General features: G+C 41.4%; 2 protein-coding genes across 2 annotated transcripts in view; both read right to left on the minus strand.

Moving 5' to 3' along the window:
* The window catches only part of LOC120054711 (ceramide synthase 1-like), a 38509-nt gene extending 26514 nt beyond the window's left edge, over positions 1 to 11995 (minus strand). Inside the window, exon 1 of the mRNA XM_039002261.1 lies at positions 10709 to 11995. Coding sequence (XP_038858189.1) covers positions 10709 to 10963 — 255 coding nt within the window. The 5' untranslated portion in view covers positions 10964 to 11995. The remainder of the gene's footprint in view (positions 1 to 10708) is intronic.
* A 1125-nt stretch (positions 11996 to 13120) lies between these two features.
* LOC120054712 (coatomer subunit epsilon-like) lies at positions 13121 to 16579 on the minus strand. The gene is made up of 10 exons (XM_039002263.1): positions 16437 to 16579; positions 16165 to 16227; positions 15857 to 15957; positions 15594 to 15746; positions 15453 to 15506; positions 15229 to 15310; positions 14863 to 15018; positions 14357 to 14425; positions 13866 to 13940; positions 13121 to 13528 (listed from the first exon to the last, which is right to left on the minus strand). Exons 1-10 carry the CDS (start codon positions 16536 to 16538, stop codon positions 13475 to 13477), a joined length of 909 nt encoding a protein of 302 aa, XP_038858191.1. The 5' UTR covers positions 16539 to 16579; the 3' UTR covers positions 13121 to 13474.
* Positions 16580 to 18820: the final 2241 nt, after the last annotated feature.

Consider the following 18820-nt stretch of genomic DNA (forward strand, 5'->3'; position numbering starts at 1 on the left):
CGATGAGAAGGAGGTGGGGGGAGGACGAGGTTGAACGACAGTGGGTTCAGCTCAAACAAACCTGGTCGGGTCAGCTCAGCTGCCCTTGTGTTTGGGCTAACAGAGTAACACCTCGTTGTAAAACAGTCACTGTTACACCACAGATAGAACAATGAGACATATTTCACAGGATGTATAAATGTGAAGCATGTGCTTGGCGTTTCCACTGACTACCAACGATGGTAGTGAGAGGAAGCCAAGTAGCCTGCAGTGGGAGAAGATGGAAGCAGATGGATTTTGGCGGACATTCTGCACATTTTCTCATTGATGAAACATTTGATCTCAATACAGTTTTCTGTTTCCAAAACTAGAATCTGTTATGAACAGAGTGGACTGCGTTTTGTAGACTTTAACCTTTGCCAAAGTTATACAAAATTGCGTTGTTTAGGAGTTATTGCAAACGCGCACTTCACATAGTAGGCGTTCCCTAATGGAAATATGCAGATGTATGCTACAACGAGCTAATAGGATCTCACTAGCTCGTGCTTGGCTCTGCCCACCTCCTTGCTTGTTCTGCCCACTATGACTCATTTGTTCCCATTGGAAACAACAAGCTGTGGTCTATCTTTGGTTACGCTCTCCCAGATGTGTAGCTCATGTAAGGCTAACTATCCTGTTGCTATGCTAACCAACAGGCTCTGGCAGAGGCTGGTCTAACAGGCTGACCACACCGCTCGCGTCGCATGCGCGAGCGTGGCAAAATAAATGTTGAAATCTATGTTATTCAATTATTGCGGGCGCCAACAAGCATCTGGGCTAAAATAGAAATGCCATGGGCTAAAATAGAAGTCCTTTCTATTTCTGACGCAGATCGCGCTGCAAGTCCTGCCTTTCCCATCTCCTTATTGGTTTATAGAAGCAGGTACCCACGTGCCATCTCCTCATTGGTTATACCCACGTGGGTGACTGAAAGACAAACGAGGTCAGTGGCGGTAATGCACCTAATTTATGAAAGTTGCCAATTGCAATATAAAGTCAAGAGAAGAAAAAGCCTGTAAGGAAGAGAGATGACTAGAAACGATTCGGTTGACCGTTTTATGTGTGGATTAATTGGCGGAGTAGAGGACCTTGTGCATTTCAGGTAAAATAACAACTCAATGTTTATATCCCAGGACAAATTAGCTAGCAACAGCAAGCTAGGTAAATAGGCCAAATTAGCTAGCAAGTGCAAGCTAACGAGCTAAATTGCCATAAATGTTTAATGCTTTTCGACCTGTCCCCAAATTAATATTAATGTTTGTTTTGATATTTTAACCTGGTGTCGTGATCGTGTTTGGTGTGGGGGGGACAAAATACATTTATGCACGATGGCGCACGCGCGCAGCCGGTTTGGGTTCCGTGTGACAGCGTTGCGAGATGGGGAGGAGGAGACGGACAACAACACCAGGTGGAAATTACAGAAAAATTTGCTATTTTCCTACAATTATAAATGTGCGGATGTACACTAGCCCTTCAACTGCCTAACGAGAAACTTCCATGTAGGCCTAAATCCTGTTCAAAAACCACTGAAAGTATTAAACTACGGTCCTACCTTTAAAAAGCATGGAAAGTGAGAAACTCCTTGTCAACAGGCTGGAAATCTATTCTATCCTACTACTAATGAATGGTCCCACCACAACTCTCTCAGACTCTGGGCTCTCCTGCGCTATGTTGTGCTGAGGAGACAATGAGCTCCGATTTCCCTTGCCCTCTCAATCGTATTGTCATAGAGTAGCCTTGTTGTTGGGGTTACAGAGCTCTGCCAAGTTTGACAGCCACAATGTGCTGTTTCTCTACAGAGGGACATGTTTTGTTGTTGTGGTCAAGGCTGTGCATTCTAGCTTGCCAGGGGAAAGACAGCCGGTAAACAAAAGTTATTTATAGGAGTTGTTAGGTTAATCATAATAAATGAGTTCCTGTCTGCTTCTTCATACTCTATTTTGTTAAAGCCAGTTACATAGAGACCGGCTACACTTAATCAATATTTATATGAGAGGATGTAAGGATCATCTCTTTAATTGAGGGCTGCTGGGACTTTTAATCAAGACCAATAGTTTTACTACACTACTACAGTTTGATAACAGTAGTCGTTAAGCATGTATGTGTGACTTGTCATAGCTCATGTCAGACGGTTTTAGAAATTAGAATAACCAGGAAGTTAGTTAGTCAGGGGAGATGTTGACAGAGTCAGTAGGTAGTTGCCCCTAACCACTGATACAGGGTCAGATTATATTATTTTCCCATCCCCCAAATGGTTTACATTAGGATCTGATCCAAGACCTGTGGTTGAGGGCACCTTCTACATCAAGTGGTTTTGAAACATAGCCCAATGCTGATAAGCCCTAAAACCAGGCTAACACTGTCAAGTACATGTATTTGCTGCGAGCGGGAGGCAGGAATTCATAAGAGGGGTTATAAACTGCTGCTGAGTGCGTTTCAGTTAGGCTTGGCACGTTTGCCCGGATCCTGAGAGGCTGTGGAGAAGCAGGCAGGTAGACAGGCCATGTATCAGTGCCGAAATTGGCCCCGTTAATAAGAGCTGGCTGTGCTGCGCCAGCTTAGCCGAGCCCTGGCCCCAGTTGCAGCACTATAGCAGCAGGAAGTGGAAGTCAGGCATAGTGCACTTTCACACCCACACTCACTAATAAATATACCGCCAAGGCAGACACGCACACACCCGCACACAGTCATACACTGACCTCCTTGTCATATAGGCAGGTGTTTAGCAATAACATAACAGTACCACCAAGTGTAAGTGTTAGTTAGTCATAAACAGCATCCCAATGTTTTACACATGGCAAACACTGATACAGAGAGCCTTTAGGGCCCAACAGTTTACTGTCTGAGCCCAAGTCTTCTTAGCCGACACCTCTGCCCTCTGTGCAGTGCAGTGACCGAGATAAGACAGTGTAATAACAACAGTAACTACAAAGCCTGAAGGTGACTGACAGCTCTGAGCCATCTGCACATCAGAGCTCAACAGTGTGCGTCTGTATCCTCCAAATAGAAAGTCCTTAAAAGGCGTTTTTCACAGTAAAGTCAGAGAGGCCATCTTATGTGAAGACATGTACCACATGACCACAATGTCAGACACAATATCATACTCTCAGGGTCAGGAGTTTTTCCTGACCATGTGCACAGGAAGGAAAAAAATGTCCTAGTTATAGTCTATAGGTAACTAGTGCCCAGGGTTTTTACAGTGTGGTCTGGAGTTTGTAGTATTAGAGAGAGACTATTGTTGCTACATGAGGGGCAGTCAGTCAGTCAGTGGGTTCACTGTAGGTCCTGTCTCTCTCTACTCCCCCTCCATCTCAGATGCTTCTTTATATACCCATGCTGCCACAGAGACAGAGGTTGTGGGAATAGTCCCCTGACAGCTTCAAATATTTAAGGGAGTAGTAGAACAGGAGCACCCAGGAGATTTCAATCGGATGCCTTGTGTTTTATTTATGGCGTCCCTTAATTCTACGAGAGGCTGAAGTTGTTCGGCTATATTGGAGTACACGGTGACACCCATTCCTCAGATGAAAGCTAGATAGTTTAGCCTCAATGCGTCACTGGATGCTCATTTTCGTTAACATGATTTACATTCCACTGAGCCCATTTCTTAATCACTGTTGCGTCTTATGCAACACACACAAAACACGTAATTCGAGAAATACCCCAATAGTGTCACATCAGATTGTACTAGTGTAATTAATTATGAAAGGCCCGGCCATTTCCCATCCAGGGTCTGTAGTTGTGACTAAAAGGAAAAACAGCCCATTCCCTGACCCCATCTGAGCCAACATGATGATATAGCATTTAGCTTTACTCCTAACCCAGCCAAATGTCCAAATTAATAATGAGCTGTGAGCCACATCTGTTGGAACGGACATTGGAGCACCTCCCAGTCAACCCCAACAGTGCGAGAGACAGGGTATGGCAGTCGTCATAACCTCGCTCAACACCAAAATCATTCAAATTCCGATTAAAGGCAAATGCAGTTTAGCGGGATTCTCGGGCTGACGTTAGGACCATGCGGACACATGGAAGCGAGACCGAAGGCTGTTTGTATGGCTGGCTGTTTGTTTGGAGAGCACATCGACGCAGCTGCAGGGAACAACTTGGCTTTTTCTCAAAACAGTGCAGCGGTGAAGCTGGCTGTAATAGATGGCTTTGGCTAGGCAACTACTGTTTGACTTGACATCAGGGCTCAACATTAACGCTTGTCCTCTTGTACGGGACAAGTTACAAAAAAAAATTGGCGGACAAGAAGAATATAGATTTAAGTTGTCCGAATGGACAAGACAAAGAAATTCACACTAAAATCACAATATCAAACAATTACACCGATCAGAATTGTATCAAAGGCCAACATTTGAATAATATTCAACTACATTTTTCATGTACATACAGTGGCTTGCGAAAGTATTCACCCCTCTTGGCATTTTTCCTATTCTGTTGCCTTACAGCCTGGAATTAAAATGGATTTTGGGGGGGTTTGTATCATTTGATTAACACAACATGCCTACCACTTTGAAGATACAAAATATTTTTTCTTGTGAAACAAACAAGAAATAAGACAAAAAAACTGAAAACTTGAGCGTGCATAACTATTCACCCCCCGCAAAGTCAATACTTTGTAGAGCCACCTTTTGCAGCAATTACAACTGCAAGTCTCTTGGATTACGTCTCATTCTTCAAGGCAAAACTGCTCCTGCAAGTTCCTCTGGTGTACAGCAATCTTTAAATCCTACCACAGATTCTCAATTTGGATTGAGGTCTAGGCTTTGACTAGGCCAGTCCAAGGCATTTAAATGTTTCCCCTTAAACCACTCGAGTGTTGCTTTAGCAGTATGCTTAGGGTCATTGTCCTGCTGGAAGGTGAAACACCGTCCCAGTCTCAAATCTCTGGAAGACTGAAACAGGTTTCCCTCAAGTATTTCCCTGTATTTAGCGCCATCCATCATTCCTTCAATTCTGACCAGTTTCCCAGTCCCTGCTGATGAAAAACATTCCCACAGCATGATGCTGCCACCACCATGCTTCACTGTGGGGATGGTGTTCTCGAGGTGATGAGAGGTGTTGGGTTTGTACCAGACATAACGTTTTCCTTGATGACCAAAAATCTCAATTTTAGTCTCATCTGACCAGAGTACCTTCTTCCATATGTTTGGGGAGACTCCCACATGCCTTTTGGCGAACACCAAACGTGTTTGCTTATTTTTTTCTTTAAGCAATGGCTTTTTTCTGGCCACTTCCGTAAAGCCCAGCTCTGTGGAGTGTACGGCTTAAAGTGGTCCTATGGACAGATACTCCAATCTACGGTGTGGAGCTTTGCAGCTCCTTCAGAGTTATCTTTGTTGCCTCTCTGATTAATGCCCTTCTTGCCTGGTCCGTGAGTTTTGGTGGGCGGCCTTCTCTTGGCAGGTTTGTTGTGGTGCTATATTCTTTTAATTTTTTAATAATGGATTTAAATGGTGCTCTGTGGGATGTTCAGAGTTTCTGATATTTTTTATAACCCAACCCTGATCTATAGAGCTCCTTGGTCTTCATGGTGCCGCTTGCTTGGTGGTGCCCCTTGCTTAGTGGTGTTGCAGACTCACAGGACTTTCAGAACAGGTGTATATAGGCTGAGATCATGTGACAGATCATGTGACACTTAAATAAAGTCCAGCTGTGTGCAATCTAACTAATTATGTGACTTCTGAAGGTAATTGATTGCACCAGATCTTATTTAGGTGCTTCATAGCAAAGGGGTGAATACATATGCACGCATCACTTTTCCGTATTTTTATTTTTTGAAACAAGTTATTTTTTTCATTTCACTTCACCAATTTGGACTATTTTGTGTATGTCCATTACATGAAATCCAAATAAAAATATATTTATATTACAGGTTTTAATGCAACAAAATAGGAAAAACACCAAAGGGGATGAATACTTTTGCAAGGCACTGTAAATAAAAAAGCCTACAAGTCAAAGTGTAGGTGATATGCATACAGCCTCATGTCCAACTCGATGCGGACATGAGGGAGTCACCAACAAAAATCTGCCAAACTTTAATATAGCCTAAACTTTAATATAGTCATGTTTGACAAATATAATGAAGTTTAATTAACATTAACGTCGAAAGGCTTTATTCTGTCGACATACTTGAGGCACAGTTCGTGCAGATCAAATGGTCACGAGACCAGCACAGCACATCACCCACCTTGAATCTGAGCGGAGGCAGTCAGCATTTAGAAACTATTTAACCATAAACATAATTGTTTAAAACCTGGACGTTTTATGTCATTTTATGAAGCATGTCTTACCTTGTTTCAAAGTAGCCTAGCTTAGTGAAAAATAAAACCATACAAATTATATTAATTTCATGCCATTGGAACCAGCATTTATTGCATGTTCTATTGGTTTACAAATCAACGTTATTTTACTGTCCAGCAGCCAAAGGCCAATCCTAGTCATATTAGTAGGGACGTCAAACGATCAGGCTGCTGCACAGACACTATGGAGAGGCTAATCTATAGTACCCGGTTAAATTGTGTTTGAGAGCATTTTTTTACTCTGTAAATGGTTAAATGAGTGTGAAATCGTTTGAGTGGGCAACATATACTATCACTTTAAATTGACGTAGAATTATTTTGCCATATTAAAGTATTGTATATTCCACTAATTTCCCTGGAAATAGGACCATTTCTGTTACTACCTTACACAAACTTACATTTTCACCTCAAAGAATTGAGTGGAATTACACATCCATTTTACCTCAGATTGGTGATATTATTATAAAGGTTTATAGTCACCATGATGACATAAGACTGATTGCTTAAAATAGATCAATATCTTTGGTTTGTTACTGTTGATTTTGTCACACGTTGGGATGCGCAGGACTGAAATGGCACAACAAATTTGATAAGGTCTCTCTATAAAAGTCTCTGGCCACACACCAATACATGGATTTGACAAACAATCACTTAAATAGCAGCCAACTGTTTACACTGTTGATATCCTATGCCTCGTCATGATTAATTTAAGTCAGGGATGGGCAACTGGTGGCCACCCCTATTTTCTTTCTTTTTTTACTCAGTCGGGGTCTCAACTTACTGTTGCGAGTTAGAATAGTAGAATACACAAGGTGCAATTTCGAAATGTGGTCGTGCATCAGCAGTTCTTCTTCTGTTATGTCAGTCACTGTTAGTCACTCAATTAGCCCATGTCAGCTAACATCTTTTAGATTGCTAAGTTGACTGGTCGCTAAACTATCTAAACTTATCATGGTCAAATTACTGGATGAGGGATCCCCAATGATTTTGTTAGTCAGTCTCACTCAGATATCATATCAAAAACAGCAAACATTTCTCTCCATCCTATGGCAAAATGTGTAGAATTGCAGGAAATTAAGTGTAAAAAAGTTCATTAACTCCGGAACAAAAACTACAAAATCTTGCTGTCAAGAGGGGGGCCACTAAAATGTTTTGCTCACAATGTTTTACATTAAAGTTGCCCATCCCTGGGTTTACGTTAACTAACAGAAATAGTGGTCTGTTCCCTTTCCCGTGATGGCAGCCGCCCGAAATCAACATCCAACATTCCAAAATATAGATATAAGCCTTCTACAAGTTCTCATTCAACCAACGATGTGTAGGTTATTTCAAGTTTCCGTGTAGCCTTTGAATAGTGTTAGTTTAAAAAGTGCTACACTCCAAAACGTTTGCCCCCTGTTCTATTGATTTCAACGTGATATCGATGGAAGTAATTAACCAAAAAGTGTTGCGCTACACTTACCACGTTGGCGACCCACTTGAATCAAAATGCATCACTTCAAAATGTAGCTAGATGTCTTCTACAAACTGTCCTCTAACCAGTGATGTACACATTATTCCTATATTCTGTGAGTTAGAGCTGTGTTAGTTAACAGGACACGCAACCTCATCTCCCCCTACCGAGCTATTGATTTCAACGTGATAATCGATATACAGTGCATTTGGAAAGTATTCAGATCCCTTGACTTTTTCCACATTTTGTTACGTTACAGCCTTATTCTAAAATTGATTAAATAATATTTTCCCCTCATCAATCTACACACAATACCCCATAATGACAAAGCAAAAACTGTTTTTTAGAAATGTTAGCAAATTTATAAAAAAAGAAACTGAAATGTTTGACATTTACATAACTATTTTCTTTACTCAATACTTTGTTGTACAGCCTCAAGTCTTCTTGGGTATGACGCTACAAGCTTGGCACACCTGTATTTGGGGAATTTCTCCCATTCTTCTCTGCAGATCCTCTCAAGCGCTGTCAGGTTGGATGGGGAGCATCGCTGCACAGCTATTTTCAGGTCTCTCCAGAGATGTTCGATCGGGTTCAAGTCCGGGCTCTGGTTGGGCCACTCAAGGACATTCAGAGACTTGTCCCGAAGCCACTCCTGCGTTGTCTTGGCTGTGTGCTTAGCTCTGTTGTCCTGTTGGAAGGTGAACCTTCACCCCAGTCTGAGGTCCTGAGCAGGTTTTCATCCAGGATCTCTCTGTACTTTGCTCCGTTCATCTTTCCCTCGATCCTGACTAGTCTCTCAGTCATTGCCGCTGAAAAACACCCCCACAACATGATGCTGCCACCACCATGCTTCACTATAGGGATGGTGCCAGGTTTCCTCCAGACGTGATGCTTGGCATTCAGGCCAAAAAGTTAAATCTTGGTTTCATCAAACCAGAGAATCTTGTTTCTCATGGTGTGAGAGTCCTTTAGGTGCCTTTTGGTAAACTCCAAGCAGGCTGTCACATGTATTTTACTGAGGAGTGGCTTCCGTCTGGCCACTCTACCATAAAGGCATGATTGGTAGAGTGCTGCAGAGATGGTTGTCCTTCTGGAAGGTTCTCCCATCTCCATAAAGTAACTCTGTCAGAGTGACCATCGGGTTCTCGGTCACCTCCCTGACCAAGGCCCTTCTCCCCCGATTGCTCAGTTTGCCGGGCGGCCAGCTCTAGGAACAGTCTTGGTGTTTCCAAACTGGAAACAGGATGCACCTGAGCTCAATTTCGAGTCTCATAGCAAAGGGTCTGAATACTTATGTAAATAAGGTATGTTTTTTTTTAAAGTAATAATTTTTCTAAAAACCTGTTTTCACTCTGTCCTTATGGGATATTGTGTGTAGATTGATGATGGAAAACATTTATTTAATCAATTTTAGAATAAGGCTGTAACGTAACAAAATGTGGAAAAAGTCAAGGGGTCTGAATACAAAACTCCTTCCCCTGTCACTTTGCCATACTCTTGGTTTAGCTGAAATGATACCCCTGGCGGGAGAGTCAGAGTCTGTGTATCTCTCAGCAGAGCTTTGAGTCCCCTACTACTGTCATGGAGCCAAAAGCTGGGAGGATTATGAATGTATTAATTCATTGATAGGCAAAGATATGCTAATGAGGTGAACACATTCATTGATGGATAACTGACTGAATGTGTGTGGGGAAAAATAAAATAGACGCTAGCTACTAGGCTACTCGAAAATAAATGATAAAACAACCTAGAATTGCTGAATATTGCTTTTTTGATGATAGTTTGAGCACGCACCAGGAAACCACTGTCTTAGCCCGCTTGTGTTAGTGCTGTGACAGTAGCTTGAGAGATAATGCTACTGTAGTAGTAGATCTCACATGCATTGATTTCCTCATCAGTCTACGGCCTTAAGAAAAAAACAGTTCCAAAAGGGTTCTTCGGCTGTCCCCATAAGAGCACCCTTTTGGGTTCCCAGATAGAACCCTCTGTGGAAAGGGTTTTATATGGAACCCAAAAAGGTTCTACCTGGATCAAAAAGCGTTCTTCAAAGGGTTATCCTATGGGGACAGCCGAAGAACCCTTTGAGGTTCTAGATAGTCTACACTCTTAGAAAAAATTTGCTGTCTGTGGCTTCCATGTATGTGTCCTTAATCTCCTCAGCAAAGCTTGCTTGCCACATCTCTGCTCTGGTTTTTGTAACCCGGGAGTTAATATTTTATTGCAGAGTCATCAGCTGAGGTGAAGGGTTTCCGTAGTCTTAGTGAATCAGTTTCCTGGTATCTGATCCTGATTTTGACTACAACAGTGAATTTTGCTCTGCCCGGAGTACGCATAAAGTACCCTCTCATGTGCATTTTACCATTAAGCCTATGGTCTCATTAGTGTTCTCAAGTACCCCCTGTGTTCGTAGAACCCCTGGTTGGGAACTACAAGTTGACACACACTGAGACACTAAAGGTATCTGAGTGTAGCGTGTAGGCCTTCCTCAGAACAAAGGTATTCCTCATATGCTTCAATTTGATGGGCATCATGATGAACTTGTCAGGAGGACAAGCCCCAGTACAGTAGACAACAATTGTTGAATTCAGCAAGGAGAATAATTTATATTTTTATACCAGAGAGAAACGGACCAGTGTTTCATATAACCTGTGGTGGGCTTGAAAAGTGAAATGTAATTCATCATAATTGAAATACAATGGTTATCTTATTTCACTAATACTGCAAGGTATATGAAACATGTGACATAAACGCCTTTATAAACACCCAATGAAGGCTGAACTCTGATAGAAGGCTCCTGTAATTAGGGAACGAGAATAAGGCTCATGGTTCTTGAAGTAAAGAGGGAAATGATGTATTTCGTGAAGAAAAGTGTATGTGAATGTATAGTATGCAAAATTGAGGGGAAAGCTGGGTGTGGGGGTGTATCTACCTTGAACAGACATTCTGTTAGTCCCCGTCGTATCTGCGTCCACATAACGGCGCACATGAAGAAAAGGCCGATTTCGGTCCATGTAATATAAGCGTTATCCAGGAGCGTCCTTTTAGAGAGCTCTAGACCGCACGCGCTGCAGTCTCTCAAGGCATTGAGCATCACAGCAGACGCTCTCGTTACGAGACCCGTATAGCCAGGCATGGGTTCCACCTCCCCGACTCTCATACTGTCATCATCGGTGTGACTGTCCATTGTGGCGGCACGGAAAACGGCGATTTAGAAGGTAGCCAGGCAAGATCCCGACGTTTTCAAGCTACTGTATCTAGCGAGTTATAAAGCTAAACTAAAAACTAAAAAAAAAACTTTAAGCAGCTTAACCTAGTCTCAAGTGGCCTAATGTTAATTCTTTGTTTCTAAATTAGGACGTGGGCTCATTTCACATGAAGACAATTTATGTCTGATTGGATTATAAACCTACAAAAACCATGGGTAAACCGGCTGGATTTATTTAATAGCCAACGTTAATTACCTAGCTATAATTATTAGAATTACAAGCTACTGTATTCTATGACCTAGTAAACATTGGCCAGAATTTTGGCAATTCTTCTTTTACGCATACTACATCAAAATGTTGGTAACGTTAGCTTGTTAGCCGCCTAGCTCGCTAAATTAAATGTACACAATACCGGATACACCAGCATTTAAAACGGCTACCAAACTAGCTAACGTCAGTTGAATCTATTAGAGATTAGATGTAACCGTAAAATCACGTTCGTGTTCCAAGAAAAACAAATCCAGTAAGTATTATTAGCTATCTGGATAGCTACCTAAACTAAAGATGTGCCATACTAGAGAGCAGTACAGTCGAGGTATCACATGCGATTCTTGTGAGGCCAACGTTAAATTCTGTCTGATCTCCGTTATTCGCCTTATATAACATATCTTCGTCATTTCATCAACTAGAATAACCTATTCCTAACAGATACCAAACCAGTGGTCCTGAAACATTTCTAATGCTAAGAAAATAACCAGTAACGCCGATAAAAGTCCAGATATCCTCACAATGTTCGCCTTCCTCTGTCGTTCCGCTGCTAGTCGTGTCCTGCGGTGTCTGTGATGCTGTGTCTGTGATGCTGCGTCTTGACAAGTGACAGAAAAATGCGTGCTGTTTTAATGGGAATCAATGTAGAACATGATTCCACACGGCACTTGAAACCTCTCTGGTTACAATATTAAAAGTACTGCTAGTAAACGTTTTTACTGGCACGACTATAATGTTCAGCACCCGCACCTAAAACCATTCTAACTAATTGAATGAAGAAAAAGCAGAGGAGCTGTGACGTAATTATGGCCCACTACTTTCAACTACTGGGATTTTTTTTAAACTGAGATAATTTAAAGCGACAGCGCAACATGTAACAGCAGAACGATGCACATCAACAACACGATGTCGACTGTTCCAGAAAACACATTAAAATAATATGAAATGCATTTACTCCATGTTCAATCCACTTCAATCAGTGTAGATGAAGGGGAGGACAGAGGTTAAATAAGGATTTTTAAACCTTGAGACATGGATTGTGTATGTGTGCTATTCTGAGCGTGAATGGACAAAATATGTAAGTGCTTTTGAACGGGGTATGGTAGTAGGGTGCCAGACACACCGGTTAGAGTCTGTCAAGAACCAAGCACTGCAACGTTGCAAGGTTTTCATGAATTTAATGGCCCACTGATTTACAAAATGTATCATTTCAAACACATAAAGGGAGAAACATTGTCTACCTCTAGTGAGGTCTCGTCGGGCCATAATCCATGAATTTCAATAGAACGGTAAAAAAAGAAGAAAAAGGCGAGTAAACTCTGATCGCGGTGAAAAAAGTAACACTCCCTATACATTCTTCCGCAAAAGGTGGGTAAACTATTAGGCAAAAAAATTATTGATAAACTGTGTGTACCCTCCACCACTGGTTTCACACTGACACCAGTGTAAAAAGTACCCAATTGTCATACTTGAGGAAAAGTAAAGATTCCTTAATAGAAAATGACTCAAGTAAAAGTCACCCAGTAAATTCCTACTTGAGTTTGTCTAAAAGTATTTGGCTTAAAATATACTTAAGAATCGAAAGTAAAAGTATAAATCATTTCAAATTCCTTATCAGACATCACCATTTCCTTATTTTTGTGTTTAGTGAGTCTGCAGGGATGACCAGGAATGTTCACTTGATAAGTGTGTGGATTAGACCATTTTCCTGTCCTGCTAAGCTTTCAAAATGTAACGAGTACTTTTGGGTGTCAGGGAAAGTGCATGGAGTAGAAAGTACATCATTTTCTTTAGGAATGTAGTGAAGTAAAAGTTGTCAAAAAAATAAATAGTAAAGTACAGATACACCAAAAAACTCACACTGGGTGTAAACCGGGTCATAAAACATTTATTGTACATTTTAGAGGAATGCTAAAAGGAAACAGTGACAGGAGGCATTTCTCAATGAGAGAAATGCAGATGTTACAAACATCAAAGAGACATTATCAGAAGGGACATTTCATGTACTACAAATACCTGCACGTGTGAGTATAAAGAAAATCTGTGTAAGGTAATAATATTATTATTCAATCTTTTTATTCTTCAAATTTCTAAACATGCATGTCAATTTTAATTTATACAGTTTGGCGTTTCCCATATTGATAGACAAAAAGATATGGAGCAATCAGTTGTTTGTCCAGTATTAATAATGTTTTGGGGTCCAAACAGATGTCTCCATTGTCTCACGCAGTTGCAGTGGGAGCATACTGCATTGTCAGTCTGTCAAATTCATTCTCCTGAGGTAAAAAAGGAGAAGCATTTAACACACGGTAGAAAATGTTTAACTAGCGACACTGTTGTGGACAGAAATAAACTGGTCTAACGAATAAAACAACCTGACTTTTCAATGTTGATTTACACTTTTTTTTACTTGGGAATTATGTGTAGTGAAGTCTATGAAATTAAAGTCAAAACTAGTTTTAAATGCTTCGACTAGATATGCTGCAGTGCTCACCAATCAAATCATTTCATTTACTTCCAAGAAAGCTAAGGTTGAACAACAGCTGTAACAAGGAAGAATGCATTGTTTCAAGATGAAGTAGAACTGTGTAAGGGCAAATGTAATCAACGTACCTTGGTCAGGTAGTCTTTAAGGAAGGGGTGAGCTCTATGGGCATCTTTCAGTTGAGAGAGATACCTGTTGGTTACCTGCAAACATATACAAAACAGATTGATGCTAAGGAAATTCATGCCTATAAAAACATTGATCATAAATCATTAGAACAAGGTCTTATCTATATACACCTCAGGTGAGTTAAATAACCTTGATGGGTAATCAGTGATTACTTTGACCCCCATTGAAGAAAGCATTCTGTAGATAGTCAAGATTCTATTGATCATTTACTCACTATCACCTCAATCTGGCACGAGCAGATCATTTTTTTGGGGGGGGGGGGGGGCGACTTTATCCCTAGAACTTTGAAGTTTATTGCTATTCAAGGAGAAGGACACTAATGTGCAAGATATCTGCAAATTGAATAAACCCCCTTTTGTCATTCCAAAGCTTTGATAATGTCCGACAAACATTTATCAGTATCTGTGGCAAAACTGATGCAAAGTCTCACCTCAGGAGCTTTGCCTAAGTGCTGGGTCAGCACAATCAGGTTGATCAAAGTCTCAGGGTGGCTGCTGTCCTGTTAGGGGAAAAACAGACTCTATAAGAGGTTGGAAAACACCCTCTTTTTCCTCACAGAAATGTCTCGATGCACTGTATGACCTCGCTCGTTATCCCGCTTCATTCATACATGTTCCATCACATTTTCTGAAATATGAATACAACTGCATTACTATTGTATTTCTATCACCTACTGGTCAATTGCTAAAATTGCAAGAATTTTGCTTATGAAGACACTAAACTTGTATTGATGTGGTTGGATAAGACAGACACCACTAATTGGTTTAACTAATTCAAATTGTACTATTAAAATGTCTTCACTGTAACACCCTATAATGTTATGCTATCAAATAGTGTTCATCTATATTTAAACACCCCTCTACACATCTACAAATTAATCTCTGATATATGTCTACAGTTGATTAAGATAAGAGTGCATTTGAGGTAAGTAATGACCTTGTCTAGTGCCTCCTGGAGAACCCCCTCTGCCTCCTCCCACTTGTTCTGGGCCATATGGCAGGCAGCCTGGCCATTCAGCAGAAGCAAAGTGGGTGAGTACTTATCCGACATCTCCTGGAAGATGTAGTAAGCATCCTGCAGCTTCTCTCCTCCCTGAAAAAAAAGGGAACGTCAAGTCCTTTTTTTCTTCTTCTGTTGATCAGAAGACAGAAATTGAGTGGACTTCAGTCCTAAATTGATGACACTTTTCCATTGAGAGTGGTGCTCTGTCAAAAGCCCATTTCTTTCAGGTGAGGGGCAATGAGGCCCGCTCCAATGATGTATTATAGCATGCAGGGATCTTCGCTATGGGCTGACACTCACAACAGCGATGTTGACCCAAGCCGTGGAAAGTTGGGTCAGTGTGGCATCCTCGTCTTGCTCCTGCATCTTCTTCAGCTCTTTCCTTCGTGTCAAAATAAGTAAACAAACCATATATGACCAACACTGAATCATATGCTCAATTTGCTGAATCCTTTTATAACTAAATTGACTTAAAAGTACTTAAAAAGTTACTTAATCAGATGGTGTGTGTCAAGTGGACATACCTTGCCAAATCAACACGGTCTAAACTCAGCAGCACCTGAATGGTCATTGCCATGCTGAAAAAAAAGAGGGACATTCACGTATCACATAACACATAATAACAGGGGCTACAAACGTGAATAGTATCCTGTGATCGTCCTTACCACTCCAGACTTTCTCCCTGGTGCAGGGTCCTCAAGGCAGCATCCGAGTTCATCTCATGGTAGTAAATGGACGCAGCCATGAGCAGGAAGGTTGTGTTGGCCACATCTACATTCTTGCTCATCTTCTTGTCAAGTTCAGCCACAATGGCATCCCTGCACAAGCAACAAAGACAGCAATATTTTTACACCACCAGAGGAGTCGACAAAAAGCATTTCACTTTAATTAATTGGGTTGTTATATTGACTGTTTAATGGAATAAAACCTTTTGCCCTCGTTGGCGCGATATTCAGCAAACATCTTGACAGCCTGGAGTTCTGGCGAGGAGCTGGCCTTGATGTCATCCATCACCACAGCATACTTCCTCTGAAATTATACAGATGAAAACTGATACAATACTGACAGGCAGTGTCTTAATGGCAATTCAAATGGAGGCATCTTCAGATGATAAAGTTATAGTTCAAGATTAGACAAAAACAATATAGTAATTTATTGCACAGTGACACTAAGGTTACACTCACGTAATTTGACGTTCTAATAAATATATCGCCATCTGTGCAATTATGAAGTTACCTGGGCAATATAGGCTCTGTACAGAAACATGTCTCTCTCAACCTCCTTCTCAGGTGTTGATGGCTGTAAAGAGGAAAATAGCAAGTAGGTGATGTTTTTGATTTAACATCATCTATTAGTTCATTGAATTGCTTTTATAACAGAGATGTTAACGTTAGCAGCTAGTACTAACGTTAGCTGATTAGCTAGCCAGTTCAAACGTATTACATCGAGACTACAGAAAGACTAGCTATTAGCCATGTTGCACAAACGGTTTATCAGCAGATAATTACCTTAACTTTCTGGGCTTCATTGATACATTGTTGATAACTGCCAATGTAATAAGCATTTTTCACATCGAAGAGTTCATCAACATCTCCTTGTTGCGTCGCCATGTTGACTGGATTACTTCCTAGACACGTAGCACCGACGCGTCATCATACAACGTATTGAACACGTTCAAGACAACTCGGAAACAGTGTTGCCAACTCCTCAGTAAGGAAAGTAGCTATTGGCTGTCCTAAAAGTCGCTAAATGACGTAATCGCCTAATTTGCATAATTGACCATGTGCATGTAATTGTGATGAACGCTGTAGGAGAGAGGAATAACGTCGTGGGAGACAAAAGGTGAGTAAAAAACACCCTAAATATGTTTAGAACTACAAATGAACTTTCTTCTGTCGATTCTTGTTTTTTTTAATGTCACAATTCCAACCCTCCTCCTTTATCCGGGCTTGGGACCGGCAAAAGTGACCCAGAAGAGACACTCTGGCGGAGTTAGTTAGTTAGTTTTTTATTTTATTATTATTTTATTATTTTTTTTTTAGTTTAGTTTTCTTAATTTAGTTTGGTTTTTAACCTTATGGTTCACTTAGGAGCCTACAACAAGTCACAGTAAAACATGAACATTTTTAACCATAACATTTTTTACTTTTTTTTGTATACAATCTCCATTAACAATCTAAATGGACCAAAAATAGACGATTAAAAAAAACTTTCAATGGCAATTTGAGAAATTATGGTAACTAGTCTGGCCCTAATTCAGGTTAATTGTTTTTTTTAATGTAAGTCAGGGCGGGATCAGCCAGCGGCGGCTTCCCACTTGCGCGATTCATTTGCAGTCTGGACGAGGAGGGGTGAACATCTCCTGCTCTGACTGCAGCTGGGAGGGACTGCTGCGCGAGGACTGGGCCGCCTGTGAGTGCTTTGTGACGGGGCGGGGCCCACGGCGGCAACTGCTGCTCGTTGAGAAGAATGAGAACGACGATACGTGCTTTCATGTCAGCGTCTCCAATAACACCAGAAAAAGTCGCTAGATTTGTCGCTAGTTGCTTTTTTGAAAATGTGTCGCTAGAGGGGTCTGAATACTCGATAAATATAGCGACTAAGTCGCTAGGTTGGCAACACTGCTCGGAAACTCAGACTAATGAGTTAAAATGTGCATACTATTTTTGCATAGAGCTTCCTATTGGTTGATTCCAGGGGAGAACGACAATCATCGTACAAATAATTGCTTCTAACCCACCAGATGCATGTCCTTTACTGCTGCAGGGAAACTTAATCAGTTTTACCTAATTTCTATCAGCATGTTAAATGTGAAACCAGAGGGGAAAAACTATAGATCACCTTTACTCCACACACAGAGACGAGTACAAAGCTCACCCTCCATTTGGCAAATCTGACCATAACTATCTTCCCGGTTCCTGCTTACAAGAAAAAATTAAAGCAGGAAGCACCAGTGATTCGGTCTATTAAAAAAGTGGTCAGATGAAGCAGATGCTAAACTACAGGACTGTTTTGCTAGCACAGACTGGAAAATGTTCCCGGATTCTTCCAATGGCATTGAGGAGTACATCCCATCAGTCACTTGCTTCATCAATAAGTGCATCAATGACGTCGTCCCCATAGTGACTACGTACATACCCCAACCAGAAGCCATGGATTACAGGCAACATTCGCACTGAGCTAAAGGGTAGAGCTGCTGCTTTCAAAGAGCAGGACTCTAACCCGGAAGCTTATAAGAAATCCCGCTATGCCCTCCGATGAACCATTAAACAGGCAAAGCATCAATACAGGACTAAGATCCAATCGTACTACACCGGCTCCGACGCTCGTCGGATGTGGACGGGCAAACTATTACAGACTACAAAGGGAAGCACAGCCGAGAGCTGCCCAGTGACATGAGCCTACCAGACGAGCTAAATAACTTGCTCGCTTCGAGGCAAGAAACACTGAAACATGTATGAGAGAATCAGCTGTTCCGGACAACTGTATGATCACGCTCTCCTCAGTCGATGTGCATAAGACCTTTAAACAGGTCAACATTCACAAGGCTGCAGGGCCAGAAGGATTACCAGGACGTGTACTCCAAGCATGCACTGACCAACTGGCAAGTGTCTTCACTGACATTTTCAACCTCTCCCTGTTTGAGTATGTAATACCAACATGTTTCAAGCAGACCACCATAGTCCCTGTGCCTAAGATCACTAAGGTAACCTGCCTAAATGACTACCAACCCGTAGCACTCACGTCTGTAGCCATGAAGTGCTTTGAAAGGCTGGTCATGGCTCACATCAACACCATTATCCCAGAAACCCTAGACCCACTCCTATTTGCATACGGCCCCAACAGATCCACAGATGATGCAATCTCTATTGCACTCGACACTGCCCTTTCC

This window comes from Salvelinus namaycush, chromosome 10 (assembly GCF_016432855.1).
Source record: "Salvelinus namaycush isolate Seneca chromosome 10, SaNama_1.0, whole genome shotgun sequence".
Lineage (NCBI taxonomy): Eukaryota > Metazoa > Chordata > Actinopteri > Salmoniformes > Salmonidae > Salvelinus > Salvelinus namaycush.